Source organism: Magnolia sinica, chromosome 5, assembly GCF_029962835.1.
Source record: "Magnolia sinica isolate HGM2019 chromosome 5, MsV1, whole genome shotgun sequence".
In the NCBI taxonomy this organism is placed as follows: Eukaryota; Viridiplantae; Streptophyta; class Magnoliopsida; order Magnoliales; family Magnoliaceae; genus Magnolia; species Magnolia sinica.
This window is the reverse complement of record NC_080577.1, coordinates 26,819,541-26,838,437: the sequence shown is the minus strand read 5'-3', so window position 1 is coordinate 26,838,437 and position 18,897 is coordinate 26,819,541. Positions and strand designations below refer to the sequence as shown.

The window sequence follows — 18,897 nt, the reverse complement described above, 5'->3', positions numbered from 1 at the left end:
TCATCGTCTTCCTCAAGGATAACTACTCCGAATCCACGGAGCTTCTTTGGACTTGTCCTCACAGAGACTTCTCAAATCCACGAGGAAAATAACAAGGAAAATAGAAATGAATTATAGAAAATTCATAATTTGATTGATTGATCACTAATGTGTCTCCTTACACCATTAATAAAGAAAAAAATAAACAAAAATTCGTAATTACCAAAAATAACAAAATTCTAACTCTAATAAAAATCCTAATTCTAATAAAACTCTTCTAAAGCCTAATTTCTAAAAATAAAAATTCCAAATAAACTTTTGCTAGAAGAGTCCTAGCATAATTACAAGTTATTTCTAAAAGGGAAGAAAATCTAAAACTCTAAAAATAGAAAAAATATTTAAAAATTCGGAATTACTAAAAATAGTAAATTTTTCATAAAATAACGTTTTTAAGCTGAAAGCGCACGTTTTCTGACAAAACGGACAAATGCGACCCGCCATGTTGTCGGTTCACCTCAAATGGCCCATTTCAGTAAAGATTGATAGGTTGCGCGCCCCGTAACGATACCCGGATCAAAAGTTACAATCAATTTACGGTCTACCTTCTTTTGGCCCAACTATGCTAGGAGCGTATCTGTGACACGTTCTACATCAATAACTATATATGCATTTGAATGAAGTGTGGCTGGTGGACAGAAATATTTGAGAAGACAGATTATATATTTGTTATACTCTTAAGCGGGATGTTAAGGCCAAACAAAAAATACATAATTCAATGCTAGAAAGGACCAAAAAGTGATGCATGGAAATCAAACTACAAGCAGGAAAGAACATGGCATATATTAATATACCACAAACCAAACTAGTCCTTCATGAAAGATAGGAGAGGGTCACCGTTACTGGTACCAGGTGATACATGTGAAACTGCAGGAGCCATGGCTGCCTTTGTTGCCGTTGTTGATTTCTGACCAGCCCCTTCTTCTCCCATGACTTCGCGTGCAGCTTTCTCCTTTCCTTTTCTGGCCCTTTCAAGCACTTCCTCCTGCAAACATCATTCCATCTTGGATAAGATTAGGCATGCATAAAAGGGTGTGAAGAAGTCATTAAGCCCCTAAAAGACTGGCGGAAGATAAGAAATTCCATTATCTATAATATATCTCTTCTCATTATAAGCAGTCATGCTTGTTTGAATTATATAGTCCTTTATGATATGAGTAATGTGAGTTGTTTTGATAGGTAATGAATTTTATTAGAAGAGGAAAATGGGATACTCACTATCCATTAAGGCAATGGAAAAGTATAGTGACCTACAGATTGCCAACCCATAAACCCATGAGAAAACACCCTTAGGGCTTGTTTGGTTGCTACTTAAAAATAAGTTCATCCCATTTTAATGAGATTATATTTTATAAAAATTACAGGTTATCAAGATTATTTTCAATCCCTACCGAAATATCAATGAGATTAATTTCAATCCTTACCAAAATATCAATGACATTCTTAAGGCCTGTTTGGTTGCCACTTAAAAAGAGTTATAGTTTTAGTTACTAGTAATTATGTATGAGATAATGAGATTTACCAAAACATCAATGACATTCTTAGGGCTCGTTTGGTTGCCACTTAAAAAGAGTTCTAGTTTTAGTTAATAGTAATTATGTATGAGATAATGAGATTAATTTCAATCCTTAATAAATTATTAATGACATTCTTAGGGCCTGTTTGGTTGCCACTTAAAAAGAGTTCTAGTTTTAGTTAATGGTAATTATGTATGAGATATTCTGGTAAGGATTGAAAATAATCTTGATAACCTGTAATTTTTATAAAATATAATATCATAGATATTTTGGTAAGGATTGAAAATAATCTTAATAACCTTTAATTTTTATAAAATATAATCTCATTAAAATGAGACGAATTCATTTTTAAGTGGCAATCAAACAGGCCCTTAGAATGTCATTGATTAAGAAAACAGAACATCCATAGAAGAATAAGCTGACTGTTTCTAACTTTCTATCCCTTAGTTTTGCATTTTGGCACCCTTATCTTTCTTTTTTTCTTTTTCTTTTTTTTGAAACTTGAGAATTTTATTAAGCAAAGGAAAAGGCTACAAAAGGAAAATAGGGAAGCAGAAAAAGAAGAAACAGAAAAGAAAAGTTCTTTGATGAGCACCCTTATCTCTTAGCTGTTGACTTTCAATGGGAAATATCTCCTAGCTGTTCACCTTGAATGGGAAAAAGTTCTTTGATGAGCACAAGGATATCCGACCACTGATTTTTGGGGTATAGCCTATTTAAGGTAGCATTCAACAAATGAATACTCCAGATATTGTAGACATGCCCACGGAGATGTCTACAATATTTTTGGGGCATAGCCTATTTAAGGCAGGATAACTAGATTGGATATGTGCATTTAAAACTGTAGACTAGCCATATGCAAAAGAAATCCATGTTATCGGAGCTAAAAGCATGTAGGGATATTTAAATCACCACTGCAATGGCTTCACTGTTTATCTGAGCAAATAACATAGTATTACCAAGATTTGAAAGAAAAAAAATAAAAATATAGGGGGTGGGGGGGGATAAATGTGACTCAGATGTAGATTCCAACCCAACTATTACCTGCAAGTCTTGTGCTTGCTTCTGTTTCTCAGCTTGCCACTCACCAAATGCACTTGTGAATTCCCCTAATGCAGCTTCTATATGTACATTAAGCGTCTCCACCAAAGCTTTCCCCATGAAAAAAGCATCTAAAACAGATTTGCTGTCATTTTCACCTGCACAATGCCCCATCACTGAGTATGGTGGAAAAGCATCAGTGATATGCCAGCCCTTAATTTGTTTGTATGAAATCTGGGAAGTGAAATGCTAAACCAGAAGTCTATTTGGCAATTTGGTGATCCAAACTGTTGATCTGATTGTCCACAGTAGATGGATCATGGCCCAAACATCTCCTTTTGTTGGTGTCATGCAAATTGATGGTTAAGAGTGGAAATATGGCAACAGTCCACATTCAACCATACGAAGGCCAAAGCTTGGATCGCCAGGATCTTCCAATCGGAAGACTTTGTTACAGGAATCCCCTGAAAACGCTGACATGGCCCAATGATAGCGGGTCACATGCATGTCACAAGCAGAGTCCGAGGTGAAAAGCAAAGATTCCCCCAAGTGAAATGATGATTTTTCCCTTTTCGATGCAGACCCCGTTCTTGACAGGAGCATGTGGCCCTTTTTCACTAGACCACGTCAGGGGTTACAAGAATATCCCCTATAACCCCTGGTTACAGGCAATTCGTGTCCATACTTTAGCGCCTTGAAAGTTCTTTTGATGAAAACGCAATGAACCAAACCCAAGAATCCTATCTCATAAAAACTCAATGCATGGAGCCTGCATATCTCTACAATCGAACAAATTAGAAATTAATGTTCGGCTTCATATCTCATTTGCGTACAAACGACTAACAATCTGAGCTATCTTTCAACATGCTGGGTTCCTACATTCCATCCCTCCACTTCCTGTTATCCTTTGACCTTCAAAACTTTTTCTAGAAATTTAATATGCATTCTGTGGATTAAGAATCCTGAATAGCCATCAATATTTCCAGTCACCAAATCAATGGGCCAGTCCCTGGATTTGTTTCAGATATAACTTCACAGTCACTTATAAACTATCATCATCATCATCATCTCCACCATCACCTTAGCCTTTCACCAGGCAAATTGAGGCAAGCTATCAAAATGTAGAATAGCAAAAGTTCTACAATCAGCTGCCTACCAGATATCAACATTTCTCTTTTACCCAGGCTCTTGGAACCAGTGATAACTGAGCTCCAACTGACACCACTCACATGCCAGAACGATCCCCCACCAAGTGCTTACCCTCAGCCCAACCATAACACGAGCACCATAGAGGGCAGGCAAGCAAAGCAGCATCATGAAGGGTAGTGGCCAGGCAAACCAGTAAGCCAGATGCTCACATAACTACCATAAGAAAATAAACTTCCAAGGACCAATCTAAATTACAGATAAGATGTCTGGCGAAAATGCTTATACCTTGAGGAAATCCAACCCTAAAAGGACTAAACAACAACCAAAACTTAATTCCAATAGATAACTCAAATCTGATTAGAGCATATGATGCCGATGAGCTACAAAGTATGAACTTGAAGAAGAAAAAAACATCAATCCGAACCAAAGCAATGCAAATTCGAGCATATGATGCTGATGAGCTACAAAGTATGAACTTGATCTACAAAGTATGAACTTGAAGAAGAAAAAAACATCAATCCGAACCAAAGCAATGCAAATTCGAGAGTTGTGCACATGAAAGCTATATAAAGAATTCAGCCTAAATCCAACCAGGACATGCAAAAGAGCACAATAAGCACTGAAGGGAGAGTTTCATTTTTTGTTATAAAGAGTAACAAAAAGAGGAACCCAGTTGATATTACTCAGGTCTCAACCAAGGTTTAAAATATCATCTAACGATATGTCTCTCGGTATCATACACGAATGAGACAAATATATTAACCTGAATCGGTCCGAAACCGCGCAATACAGGGGGATATGACCCGTATCAGTGGTGAATGATATGATACACCAACCGATTTTTAAACCATGGTCTTGATCCAACCATATCACATAAACAGTAAAAGAGCTCAATAAGCATGAAAAGGGATAAGATCCAATTTAGCAATTATGAAAGAAGCCACTTCAAATCATTCAACGATTTGAGTTGAATTCAATTGGAGCATGCAAGATGACTCAAAAACACTTCCATACAAGCCAATAGTGTAGAAACTAGAAAGTCCTCCAGTAAGCACCTCTTAAGCTCTTTTTTTTTTAGGTAACACTACCAGGGATTGAACCCTGGATCACTCACACACACTACACTGTCTCTCAAGCTTAGTTGAGGAATAAAATAATTGACTAAAAATATATTAAAAAATCAAATTAATTTCTCCGAAACAATAGAATGTAACACAGTATTCAAGACACAGCAGATGCACCACACAGTGCTTGGCCCGAAATACTGGCATTTACATTCAATCCAGCATTCCCGTCTTTCAATGATCCACTTTGTTCATCTGCTGGGGCCCACCATGGAAATGCAATGGACTCTAATTATCCTCCACCAAAAGAAACATAGGCATCCCATTGGATATGGACCATTGACTTTTCTCCATACTTCTGACAGTCTATCTTGCAGGCCAATTATTGGATAGCTATGATTGTCTGACACAGAGCACTTGCAGCAGTGCCCAAAAGACTCTTTATCACTGAAATGTGGATCCCACATGCATAATAAAACCATGGTGATTGAAGCCAAGCAGGCCAGCATTCTATATTTCCTCATAAAATCCACAACTGAGAAATGTTTTAAAAAAAATACTGTTTCAATCCTCTTTGATTTAATGACATTATTGAGAAAAGCCCGACCCATCTCCCTCCCTCTCTGGATCTCATTTTCCTCATTAAATAAGATGCCCTTTTACTTTAGGGTGCGTTTGGTTGCACAAAATTAGACTGATTAATCATGATATTTATTATTATTATTATTATTATTTTAAATCATGATATTTGGTGCTAACAAATGAGCCCTTAGAAAATTCCATCACCATCACATATCTGAATCATAAAAAGGACACCCAAACAGTTCATCTCCCTCCCTCTCTAAACACCCAAACTGTTTTTTTGAGAGAGAGATTAAAAACACAATCAATTTTCTCAGAGGAATTTATAAAGGCCCAACGCATCAGAGTTCAACAGTGTCCATATGAACCCATTCCATACGAGTTGACCTCATGGTCCCGTGATACACACCATTGATCACATAAGACCCACTGCAAATGGGGGGGGTGACCCAAAACTCATCCAAACTGCAAAATCATGCACGTCTAATCTTCCACCTTTTTCCGTACCATTGCTCAATGGTTTAGAAACCCTTGATCAGGGAAAATTTTGGAGAATTCCCCATCCGCGATTGGTGTAATCATGTTGATGTTGGGTATGGTCCATCCTCATGTGTGAGTCACTCAGCTTTAGATGGGTATTGTACTTGAGTCATGTGTCATATGTTTTTCAGGTGTGTGTGTGTGTCTCTACATATATGTGTCTCCACATGTGTGTGAAGTTCTTACATAAGAAGAGTGAGAGAGTTGTAGAGAGGAGTGTGTGTGGGGAAAAAAATCTATAGAGATTTGTTTTTCCTCTTGCATTCAAAGAGACTCAAGAAGGGGGTTTTTGTACACATGAGAAGAAGACCCCCAAGCTAGGCTTGAGAGAAAGCTTATAATTCCCAAATATTGCATAGTGGATTCTTCTTCTTCATGTGGAATGCTTGCATCACCACCATCATGATGCTCCTGGGGAATAGCTACAACTCGCCATAACCTTGCATAGGGATCGACCCAACAGTCGATGGACTGGATTACTCAAACACGGACCCCATTCGCATATATTGATGCATCAGGACTCTACAATTACTCATTTTTCTCTTTCCTTTTCATTGCATATGTAACTCCCAGCATAAGGAACACAACCATTCAGCACCCAAATTTCAAAAAAATAAAATAAACTAAAATAAAATAAAATAAAGAAAGAAAGAAAGAAGGAAAAAAGATGAAGAAAGGAGGATCTCGTATACCTGAGCCAAGTCCTGGTCTGCTGCTGCTCTGGATTCTGAGGCTTCAGAATCTTCGTAGAGTTTTGGGTTTGACATTTGAATAAAGAGAAGGTACAAGACAACGGCTAGTTTTCAGTGAAGGGAGAAGAGAAAGCGAAGATGAAGAAGCTGAAATGCCTCTCATTCTCAATCCCAATCTCTCTCAATCTCCGTCCTTATTAGGACACAAACAAACACGAAATGAGAAGGATGCCTTATATGGCGCGTGATGTGCGTCTCTGTTTCGACAGGTGGGCCCCACTCGTTCTGTAATCTTGATCGTCTGTATGTTGAAGATCGACGTTGATAAAGCATTCCTTAGGGCGGTGTAATAGGCCTGCATTCCAAACACGATCCGTCCCATCATTGATTTGGGATGGTCCAATCCGTTTTCCCACTTGTTTGTTCGACGTGCCAAGAATCTCATTGATAGAGTGATCCTGACCATTCTACCTTTGGCTTATCCTATTACAACCGTCCATCTTCCTTTGGATTGATAACCATTGTCTAAGAAAGGATATTTTTAAAACGCATAGCAATATTGACGGTTGCGTTTGTGAAATGGACGGTGATGATTGTGACATTTCTGTTACGAATCGTCAGGACAACCTTTGGGCAAGCAGATTGCCTGTGACCCAGGCACAAAGATATACCTGTGCTGGGGCTCCGTGGGGTCCACAGAGATGCTCGTTGCAAATCCACTCGGTCCATCTGCTTTGAAATACCATAATAGAACAGGAATTTAAAAAATCAGGCAGATCCGAAACTCAGATGGGCTACATCAAATGAAACAGTGGATATTGATCACCTGGAATGACAGAAGTTTTGTATCACGATTATATTTGTTCCTGCAGTTTATCTGAGTGGTAAAAACCCCATGAAGGGTCTGGATGGCACATAAAAAAGCATAGTCAGCTCCAGAAAGGTTTCAACGGTGGACGTTTCTATTCCCACTGTTTCGTTGGTGGCGCCTACCTGAGTTTTGGATCTGCCTGGATTTTTAATATTTGCCATTTAGTGGCCTTTCAAAACAGATGGACGGAGTGGATTGATCACGGACATCTCTGAAGGCCCCACACAGCCAGCCCTCAGCACAGTATATCTTTGTGCCGGGGTCACAGGGATGTACCCGTAATGTGTACGTGGAACAAAGCTGTGTAGGGTCCGGTCCTGATGTGCACGTGAAACCACAACCTCTTCATTTGCTACAACTCGTTGGCAACTTTCGTCGCAAGATAATCGTTACAAAAATACTCGGGTGATACGCACCATAAGTATACGGTAGAATATGGAAGTCATTCAGATCGTTGGAACTTTAAAACATGTATATCTCACCAACCAGAATAAGTAACTCGGTGTATTATATATGATTTTGGATAGGGGAAATACTTTAACCAATCAATCCCGCTATACCAGGTTACGCGCACCAAATTTGTGTGATTTTATCATATACATATCAAAAATCAATTTTAGTTCCGTTTTTACTATTTATAATATGTTTGGTTTTGATTGCAACTCTTCATCGATTAGACTTTAGGAGTTGTGTCCAACATGAAAAGCGTTTAGAAACATTAAGAGAATAAAGCAATTAAGCCACATAGGACACTATAAATAGTTAATTTACTAGTTATGAATTTTAAAGAGTTTTAATTATAATTTAATTCCTAAGTTTCTTCCAATGATTAGAATACCTATTTAAAGGATTGTAAACATGGAATCATCAATCAAATTGTGAATTTTCTATAATTTATTTATATTTTTTTTACTTTTTTCTTTTTTTCTTTTTCCCACATGGATTCGAAAAGTCTTTGTAAGGAGTTTAGATAAGCTTCATGATTTCAGATTAATTATCTTTGAGAAAGACGGTGCTCTGATCACGTTCATCCCTGCATCATACACCCACCTAAAACCTAGGTATTCATTTGTTGTGGCCCACTTAAAATTATATGGCACGCCAACACCACGGTGGGCCCCACACACAGCTTGAGGCATGTTAAGATGCATGAAATTTCCTTTTAGACACACAAAACAAAAAAAAAAAGAAGTAAAAAAAGATCATACTTAGTTTCTGTTCATGCGATTCATCCCCACGTTGCCTGTGTTTTGCTAAGTTTTCAAACAAAATTTAGGGCCTGTTTGGTCGGGCAGGCTGGATTGGATTAGATTGTATTAGAAGGGATTGGAAGGAGTAATCCCGGGATTGGCCGGGCGTGCCAAACAAGCTCGATGAAATTCTGCCTGGATTGGAGCAATCCCATGGGATTGCCAGCAATCCACTGGCATCACTATCATTACCTTGAAATCCACCCAATCCCTCCTAATCCCATGATTTTTGCCTGGGACATGTTTGGATGAACAAATTGGAAGGGATTGGCTGGGCGTAATACCGGGATTGACCAGGCGGGCCAAACATACTTGGTGGTAGATTCCCTGGATTTAGCAATCCCATGGGAGTGCCTGCAATCCACTGACACAGCCATCATTGAAAGCAATCCACCCTATTACAATCTAATCCCGTGGGATGGGCCTGTCCAAACACGCCCTTAGTTGTTTCTCAGGAAACAACGACCCAATGGTAACAAGAAAACATGAAAACTAAACGCTACCAAGCATAGAGGAATGATATGTGATCTAGCTTTGGGCTCGCGTGCTGTACATGGGTTTCAAATCCACACAAAAGGAGCCCATGCTTCGCTTGTTCTGTTCTGATCTACAATGGATGGACCCTCTTTAAAAACCACTTCCTAATGGAACAATCTTGACCTTTCAATTTTCAGCGGCTTACTATAGATGGTTAACAAGAGAATATAATCACAGTCCATGTTTACGTGACCCAAGATGGGTGCTAGAATTTTTCATTAATGCAGAGGATTTTTAGGCATGGTCTGTGACTGGTGGGATGAAATAAAACACTAGTATACGTTGATGAAAACTCTGATACACTAAGGAACCTTGGTGGGTCGTAGTCTCACAGATCCTGAGATAATTTGATGGCTTTCCGAGTTGACACAAGGTCAAAGAAATGTAACTGTAACGATTAGAACAAATTTGGCTATTGAAAAAACTCTTATTTATATAAAATTGCCTGAAGAGTTTCAAAAAGATTTTTTTTTTCTAAACAGGAGCCACTGTCTAAAGTTTCTCAACCATCATTTGCACCAATTCTAATGAAAATAATATAAGGTTGTCCAAAAAATAACAGTTACTATTTACACAAGATAATCTAAATTTAAAATAATAATAATAATAATAATAATAATAATAAAAAGAAGAAGAAGAAGATTTTAGCTTATATTTTATGAGGTGCAAAATTGAGTGCTTCTTGTACACATGCATGACACGTGCCACACATGTCAATCTATCGTGAGTGAGATTACCGGTTCTTAAAGCACCATCATACATGTGCCACTTTCCACCTTCAAGGACTCCCCACATGTGCTAATGCCTATACCTAGCTATATGACAGATGTGCCACTATGTATCTTCAACCACCTTACATATATGTCCAACCATGCATTTTTAAGAGACACAGCTGTGTCACATGTATCAATATAATCTACAAGCACCCTACAATTGTCCATATATGTTTACATACGCATATTTAGCAGGTGTTTAGATCGTAGTTACATAAGCTTTTTATGCCTTGAGGAACTTATCTTAATTTCTACTTATTAAGGAAATAAGCATGTTTGGTAAACAACTTAACAAAAATATTTACTAAAGTGATTTAGTAATTTTAAATAAAAAATTACTTATAATTAATTATAAACCAAACTTACTAATCTAAAATAAGTTACTTATCTACTATTGTAAGTAGAAAAAGTAAATTGGCATGGTAGCCAAATGGGGCCATAGTGATTGATTGGCAAACAATGATTAGCATAGTAAAATAGTCTATCCAAGTAAGCTTATTCAGACGGCCTTAGCTGAAAAGATGTGTTAAGATCATAGCCCATCTAAACAAAGTTGTAATGTCAACTAAATGGTTGCTCCATCTTTCTTCCATGGTATGGACTCCTATGCTGGTTTACCACCATTTTGAAAATGGTAGCGACTCACACACCTCATGCATGGCACTGATGTACAATTGTCCAGACCATCCCTGTTATAGATGGAGCATAGCTACCCAAACTGTATTGATTAAGCAATTTTAACCATCTAATTAATGGCTATCAAATAGATGGTTAAAATAAAGATATTGAGCAGTTCAAATTTGAAGGAAATACTCATATGGAGAGTGCTTTTGTGGACATGTGAATTGACACCATTCCCTCACCATTATTTTTCTAGAAGAAGTGATAGAGTTCAATACTGCTGGTTTGACGTGGTGTGTTTATGATATCCAACCCATCCAATGGGTTCACCTGGCCCGCCATGATGTACATAAGCTCCAATGGGTTCACCCCGCCATTATGTACATAAGCTGATAATTAGATTGATCTAATTATTATATATGCCATACATAAATTTAGAGGGCTTTGGGAGGTGTACATTGTTCTTTATGATGTGGCCCACCTAATAGTTGGATTGGCCATATGATCAGAATCTTTGGATGCATAAATTGAACATGTTGAATGACATAAAAAACACCATGTGGGCCCTCGATGTCTCAACTTAGAAATTCAAAAAGCATTATTTGGTAAAATCACAAATTTGAGAAAATTCTTGGTAAAATTGTACTATATTTTGAATGTAATTTTGTTAGTATATGTTCTATCCATCATTGGTTCCACATTTTTAGATGGCCTGCATGCTATACAACCATATCTTGTATATGGTTGAAGAGTCACCGCCATTTTTAAATAATGCAGAACTAACACAGGTGTCTGGTCCATAGTTTTGGCTTATTATACTATATTGGTCTAATGTCTATGCACCATGCAACTTAGTATGCATAAAAAATATGTGAGGAATATCTAGGATGCTCCATTTTGTTAGATTTTTAAATTGAAAAGTAATAGAACAATTCCATTTTCTTTTTCTTTTAAATCCAATTCAATACATTGAGTGAAGGATTCTATTATAATAATTTCAATTTCATACTTAATCTAAAGTACTGATGTTGAACCAATGACAATAAAACTTTATTTTTCATAATGAAGGTTGGAATAGTTCAACTCATCACAACTCTTTTTAGAATGTACACTATAAGACTATATCTCTATGTGATACAATGCATATGTAGTATATCTCAAACACACCACTCCATATGCATTTGACAATATTATAATTATTATGATGCTCGTTATATGTTCAATCTAAATATCCAACAATTAATAAATCTAATTAATGTGAACCATTGATAATAGGCGTACCTAATAGAAGTTTTACAAATTCAACTGGGAAACTGCCAACTATTAGATAGCAAGGACTACTCAACTCATGATCATGCAATGTGTGTATACCGACTAGTGTGGTAGCAGTTTTTTATTTGGATATGTTGAGGCCCTTCCTTTCTTAGTTATAGCTTTTAAGGGTCATTGACGCAGGGATGAACGTGATGAGTATAACTACTCCAAATCTACGAAGCTTCTCTGGACTCCTCATAGAGACTTCTCGAATCCACGAGGAAAAGAAGCAGAAAATAGAAATAAATTCTAAGAAATTTGAAATTGATTAATTGATCAATAAAAACAAGTTCACAACCCTTTAAATAGGGGTACCAAGCAATGGAAAAGAAATCAGAATCAAACTACAACTCAAACTCTTAGAATCCGCAACTTACTATAAATAGTAAACTTACTATTTATAGACGGTCGTAATGTCTACTAGTGCGCAAGGTTTTCGGCCAAAAATAGTAAGTGTCCTATTTGGCTTCACCAAACTGTTCTCCTAATTATTCTAAGCTCTTTTCACGTTGGGCGCAACTCCTAAAGCCCGACGGATGAAGAGTTATAATCAAACTAAAACTTACTATTTATAGTAAAAACGAAATTAAAACAGGGAAACGACCATTGATCCAGGGGTTTTTCGCAATTCCGGGCTGCGCAACCCGGCATAGCAGGGTTAGTTGGCTTCAGTAGCTCATTCCGGATTGCAATATATGCCCGATTTAAGGTTCGATGGTCTGGATCACTTCTGTCGTTGACCGGGCCTTTTCTGATCCATCTTGGCCATGTAACTGTCCACGACCCGCTCTACATCAGTCTCCTCTACTTTAAAAGAACTCGTCCTCGAGTTCTCGTCATGCTCTGGTTCATGATACTCAATCAGGGCCGCGACATTGAAAGTCTGTGAGATTGCCATGTCATCTGGAAGATCAACAACATAAGTGTTGTCATTGATCTTTCGGATGATTGGTACCGGTCCAATCTTCTTATTTTTCAACTTGTTGTACGTCCCGGTCGAAAATCTCTCTTTGCGCAGATGGACCATAACGCGGTCGCCCACCTCGAACACTTTTTGTCGTCGATGCTTGTTCGCTTGTTCCTCGTAGTTCTTGTTCGAGGCATGTATCTTGGTCTGCACTTCTGCATGGATGCCCATGATCTTGTCTGCCATATGTTCTGCTGTAATGCTCGTGCCTGGGTGCTTGGGAAGAGGGACCAAGTTAAGTGTGTGGCGAGGCACTCGTCCGTAGATAATTTGGAACGGTGATCTCTCTGTCGAGCGGTTCACCATGTTGTTGAATGCAAACTTTACTTGAGACAAGGTCAAATCCCACTGCTTTGGTTTTTTTCCTGAAATACAGCGAAGGAGGTTTCCCAATGTGCGATTCACAACTTCAGTCTGCCCATCAGTCTGTGGGTGGTAAGCACTGCTGAATTGAAGTCGTGTATCGAATCGATTCCATAAAGTCCGCCAAAAGTGGCTAATGAACTTCGTGTCACGATCAAAAGTAATGGTCTTGGGGACCCTGTGTAGCCGTACGACCTCCCTGAAAAATAAATTTGTCACGTGTGTTGCATCGAGGGTCTTCTTGCATGGGATATAAAGTGCGCCATCTTGGAGAAACGATCGACCACCACGAATACCGAATCCATGCCGCGTTGTGTTCGTGGGAGATGAAGCACGGAGTCCATTAATAAATCCTCCCAAGGACCGTTAGGCACAGGTAATGGGGTGTAGAGACCCGTATTCTGAGATTGCCCCTTGAGGTCTGACAAGCATGGCAACGTTGTACGGCTTTTCCCACATCGAGTACTAATTACGGCCAGTATTACCGCTCTTCCACAAGAGCTCGCGTCTTGTCTCGCCCCAGGTGTTCACCGAGGCCACCTCCATGTAGCTCCTGAATAATCTGCTCACTCAGAGAACTTTGGGGGATGCACAATCGATTCCCTTTGAAGAGAAAATCGTTATGTATATGAAGGTCAATGGGGTGACCTTCTTGACACTTCATCCAAGAATCTTTGAAGTCCTCATCCTCGGCATACAGTTCCTTAAGACAGTCGAAGCCGACCACCTTGTTGCTCATCGTAACAAGTAGTGATGCACGACGGCTAAGTGCATCAGCCACCTTGTTCTGCTGCCCTGACTTGTGCTTCAGAACGAACGTGAATTCCTGTAAAAATGCAACTCATCTAGTATGCACACGATTCACGTTAGTCTGACTATTAATAAACTTTAATGCTTGATGGTTAGTGTACAAAATAAATTCTCTTTGAATCAAATAATGCCGTCAATGTCGCAGCGCCTGAACAACTGCGTACAACTCAAGCTCATAAGTCGACCACTTCTTTCGGGCTTTGCTGAGCTTCTCGCTGTAAAAGGCTACCGGCCTGCCTTCCTGTGATAATACTCCTCCAATTTCGACGTACAAAGCGTCACACTCAACCTCAAATAATTTGTCGAAATTAGGAAGCACCAAAATCGGTGTTGTGACAAACGTTGCTTGATCTCATGAAAGCTCTTGTCAGCTTTATCGGTCCACTGAAACGGTCATTTTTTCATGCAATCTGTTATAGGCGCGACTATGGTGCTAAAATCTTGCACAAATCGATGATAGAAAATCGCCAACTCGTGAAAACTCCTCACCCCATGAATATTTGTCGGGATCGACCATTCCCTAATAGCTCGCACCTTTTCATCGTCCACACGAATGCCTGTGGACGTTACAACAAATGCTAGAAACAATAGGCTGTCAGTTAAAAAACTACACTTCTTCAAGTTGAGGTACAACTTGTTAATTTGTAGGACCTGCAGCACCTGCCTGAGATGTTTCCTGTGCTCCGCCTCATCTTGGCTATATATCAATATGTCATCAAAATATACTACCACAAATCGGCCAGTGAACGTGTCACACCCCAAACTCGGAAAACGGGCTCACAAAATTTTCGATCGCCGAATCCGGTGCCGACAGCCTCCGTAGCACCCCATTCTCGGCTCCCAGTGCCCATACGCCAGATTCCGATCCTGGGATCCTACAAGGAGGATTTTCAGTATGAATTTTTTTTTGTAATGGAGCATAACCACAAGCATAACCAAGTCACAAAACAACAACATCACATATCCACTATATCAAAAACTTTAAGTACAATGCGTATGAAAGGGAAATACAATACAATGAAAGTAACAGAAACTCCAGAAGCTTGGCTGCACGCTCCAAGCTCAACACTGCTGCAACCTAACGCCACCTGCATGTATCTATCATGCATAAGCTTATAGAAAGCTTAGAGGGTGGTGAAAGTGTGTGTAAGGCGAGTGCCAAGTGTATAATATCAGAGTAATGCGGAAATATGCGGTAAGTCCATGAATGCTATCAGCTATATCAAAGCTATGCGATGCGAGGCATGAATGCTATCAGCCATACCAAGGCTATGCGATGCGAGGCCTATGTAGCCAAATGTCATATGCGAGATGTAAAGCAAGGGTGCCAGTACTCATCATATCAATACAGTTCCTCCCTGGATATCACCGGGGTCTAATACACCTCATACTGACTGCCTCCTCCCTAGCTACACAGTCAAGCAAGTGGAAGAGACCACACTATCCGCCTGACCAGTAGTCTGCCAATACCTACCCGGCTCGTCGATAGTGGACTCATTTACGAGCTGATCAAACTCAGCCTAGCTTATAGCCTCCTCACTCGGGCGAATAAGGCCACACCCCCTTCCAACCGACCGCGACACAGTGAGAGACGCGACCTACTGGTATTCGGTACTCGGGCACTCGTGTATCCACTCGGTCTAGACGTTGGAGCATCTCCTGGTACCAAAAAGGTTCTGGGACTTTCACCCAAGGACATCCTAAGTGCCCACAGTGCTAGAACGAAGCATTTTCGGTATCCGATACTGCCATCCACGATATGTCTGTGGAGCCAGGGCCCTGATGTCGCTAGGGTGTGCAGTGATCAAGTCACACATATGCGAGATGCATGAGTCACACCGTACAATCATGCAGCAATCCTGCACGTACCACGCGATCATGTGGGGTTCTCCGTCTCATAAAGAGTCCCGTAAATGTCTCAGCCCAACGGCTTATGCTATGATCAAACATTCCTCATCTCAAGCATACATATGATGCGTATGGGCATGAATCATGGAAGTGCACTAAGTATGTTATAAAGTAATGAACTATCAACAAGTATGAGCCTATCAATGGGCCTTAAGGAGAGTTACAATGAGGACATTTAACCAACATTGTACTTACAATGTGGACGTCAAACCAACATTGCTCCCAAGGCATGGCCCGCTATAACATATCATTACACAAACCATAGGGAATCACACATTGCAATGGACCTATATACATCTCATTGGGCCTCGACCCATAGTCCTCAGATACATCAAATGGGCCGCCTCATAAGGGCCTTGTATAAATTAAGTGGGCCGCATCAATGGGCCTTATGTATATTGCAATGGGTCATGTTCCATGGGCATTTGAAAACATCACAATGGGCCTTGTAACATGAGCCTTATGCATGCCAAATGGGCCTAATCATATGGGGCCTTATGCATACCAAATGGGCCTAATCATATGGGCCTTATGCATACCAAATGGGCCTAATCATATGGGGCCTTATGCATACCAAATGGGCCTAATCATATGGGCCTTATGCATACTAAATGGGCCTAATCATATGGGCCTTATGCATACAAATGGGCCTAATCATACGGGCCCTAGATATATACCAAGGTGAGCCTCAATGGATGGCCATAAGTAAATCAAGATGGGCCCCAATTATATGCCAAGGTGGGGTCCATTTGAACCACAGATCTATCTTATTTTTAGTCTCAAGCCTTAAAATGGGCTTTCAAAATGATTGGACAGCTTAGATGCAGCACATGCATCATGGTGGGGGTCCACATGAAGGCCCACCATCAGGTATATTATAAAATATAATATATATAATATATATACAATGTAATATATATACACACACACACACACACATATACACACACATGCACGCACACACAGGGCAGCTGTAGGGGTGGGTCCTGCCGTCCAGGGTGGACTGTGCGGATATAACATATAAATCATAGTGGGGTCCACTGTCCAGACAGTGGACACATAAATCATGGTGGGGCTCCCTGGCCGTCCAGTCGCTGGACGACATTGGTAAAACACATGCATCTGGGTGGGTTCCATCGTCCACAGCAGTGGACGGTGTGCCAAGAACACATACATCACTGTGGGTCCCATGTGGGGCCCACCATAACATTTGCTTTCCATCCAACCTGTTGAGAAGGTCATGCAGACCTGGATTGAAGGGTAAAAACAAATTTTAGATTGATCCAAAACTTCCGTGGCCCAGAAAATGTTTTCAAAGGCAGACGTTCAATCCCATTATTTCGCATGATGTGGGCCACCTGGGTCTTGGATGAGGCTGAATTTTGAGGGCAGCCCGCTGCCCCAAGGGCCCACCATATGAACAGCTTTGATGACAGATAAACATCAAGGTGGGGCCCACGGCTGGAGCCGTGGGACCCTACTGTCCGCTCGCCCGCCTGGCGTGCTATCAGCGCCTGACACCAGCAGCAGCAGCAATGCTGCTGTTGATATATATATATATATATATATATTGAAAACCCTTAATTTTGTGGTTTTTCAGAGGTAGGGCCCACATCTGCTGAATCTGGGTCCGCCGATGGATTCTACCATGTATAACAAATCCATCAAGTCCAATATTGGGCATTTTTGGGCATGTAGAAAAATTAAGGTGAGTTTCAACAGTGGAAATTACTATTTTCAAAGGTGTGGCCCGCTAGAAAGTTAGATCAATCCCATTTTTTGGCTCAACGCCTAAAATAATCTGAAAAATGAGATGGACGGCTTAGATTTGAAGCATACATCAAGATGAGGCCTATATGAGTTGGCCACCAAGAAGCTTGTGAACCAAGCTTATATTTGTGTTTTCCATGGACGTCCAGCGTCCCTGGGCATATCACACGCATAAGGTGGGCCACCAAATGATGAGTGTTGTGGATACAATACATATAAGGTGGGTCCCACCTATAGATGGTTTAGGATAAAATACAAGCCTTATGGTGGGGTCTATTCGGGCGGGCCACACAATCACACCAACATCACAAGAAAAGAAGAATAAAAGAAAGGGAGGGAGAGAGAGAGAGATAAACACGTGTGATGGAGGGACCCTGGCACTATTGGCTCTCCGTTTCAAGCATCCAATCATACATCAAGTGGGTCTCATTGCATATGGGCCCACCAAATTGAAAATCAACGATGGAGATCCTTTCTCCACCAAGCTAGAAGGTCTAGATGACCATATTCATGCAAGAAAATAAACATCATGATGGGGTTCATGGAGAATGGCCCCATCATGGAATGATCTTAAGCATCAAGGTGGGCCATTAGCCACATCAAGGGTCCAAAGTGAGATCCATACCATTGATCGGTAGGCCTCACTTGGTCCATCATAAGAACATGAAAATCTAGCCTATAGAAGCACCCACCGTTGATCTTCTCGGTCCGTTGAAATGCCGATCCCCTTAAGCTTCACTTTGATGGTGGAAGATGAGAAGTGAAAGGCTAGGATGGAGGATTTGGGATGGGAAAGTGGGCCACACACATGCACTCTCTCACATGGAAGAGAGCTTGGACGTGAGCTCTCTTGTTGCTTGGAATTGAGTTGAGAAATGAGAGAGAGAGAGAGGGAGATGGGATGTAAAGAGAGAGAGAGTGATGGATGTGAGTGATGGGTGAGGTGATGTGTACTTGACTAGCATGGGTGTGTAAGAGAGAGGGTGAGAAAGGGTTGACTTTGGAGAGAGAAAGCATGGGTTGCTTTGTACTTGACATGAGGTGATGGATGGGATTGATTGATGGGATTGATTTGACATATTATAGAGATTC

At 40.2% G+C, this 18,897-nt stretch overlaps 1 protein-coding gene across 2 annotated transcripts; it reads right to left on the bottom strand.

Moving 5' to 3' along the window:
* Positions 1 to 680: 680 nt before the first annotated feature.
* On the bottom strand, positions 681 to 6,844 carry LOC131245830 (uncharacterized protein At4g13200, chloroplastic-like). 2 transcript variants are annotated; one of them, XM_058245548.1, is made up of 3 exons: positions 6,622 to 6,839; positions 2,598 to 2,752; positions 681 to 1,021 (listed from the first exon to the last, which is right to left on the bottom strand). In XM_058245548.1, exons 2-3 carry the CDS (start codon positions 2,712 to 2,714, stop codon positions 842 to 844), a joined length of 297 nt encoding a protein of 98 aa, XP_058101531.1. In that variant the 5' UTR covers positions 2,715 to 2,752; positions 6,622 to 6,839; the 3' UTR covers positions 681 to 841. The 2 variants fall into 2 exon arrangements, with proteins under 2 accessions (XP_058101531.1, XP_058101532.1); XM_058245549.1 differs by lacking the exon at positions 2,598 to 2,752 and having other exon boundaries at positions 6,622 to 6,844.
* Positions 6,845 to 18,897: the final 12,053 nt, after the last annotated feature.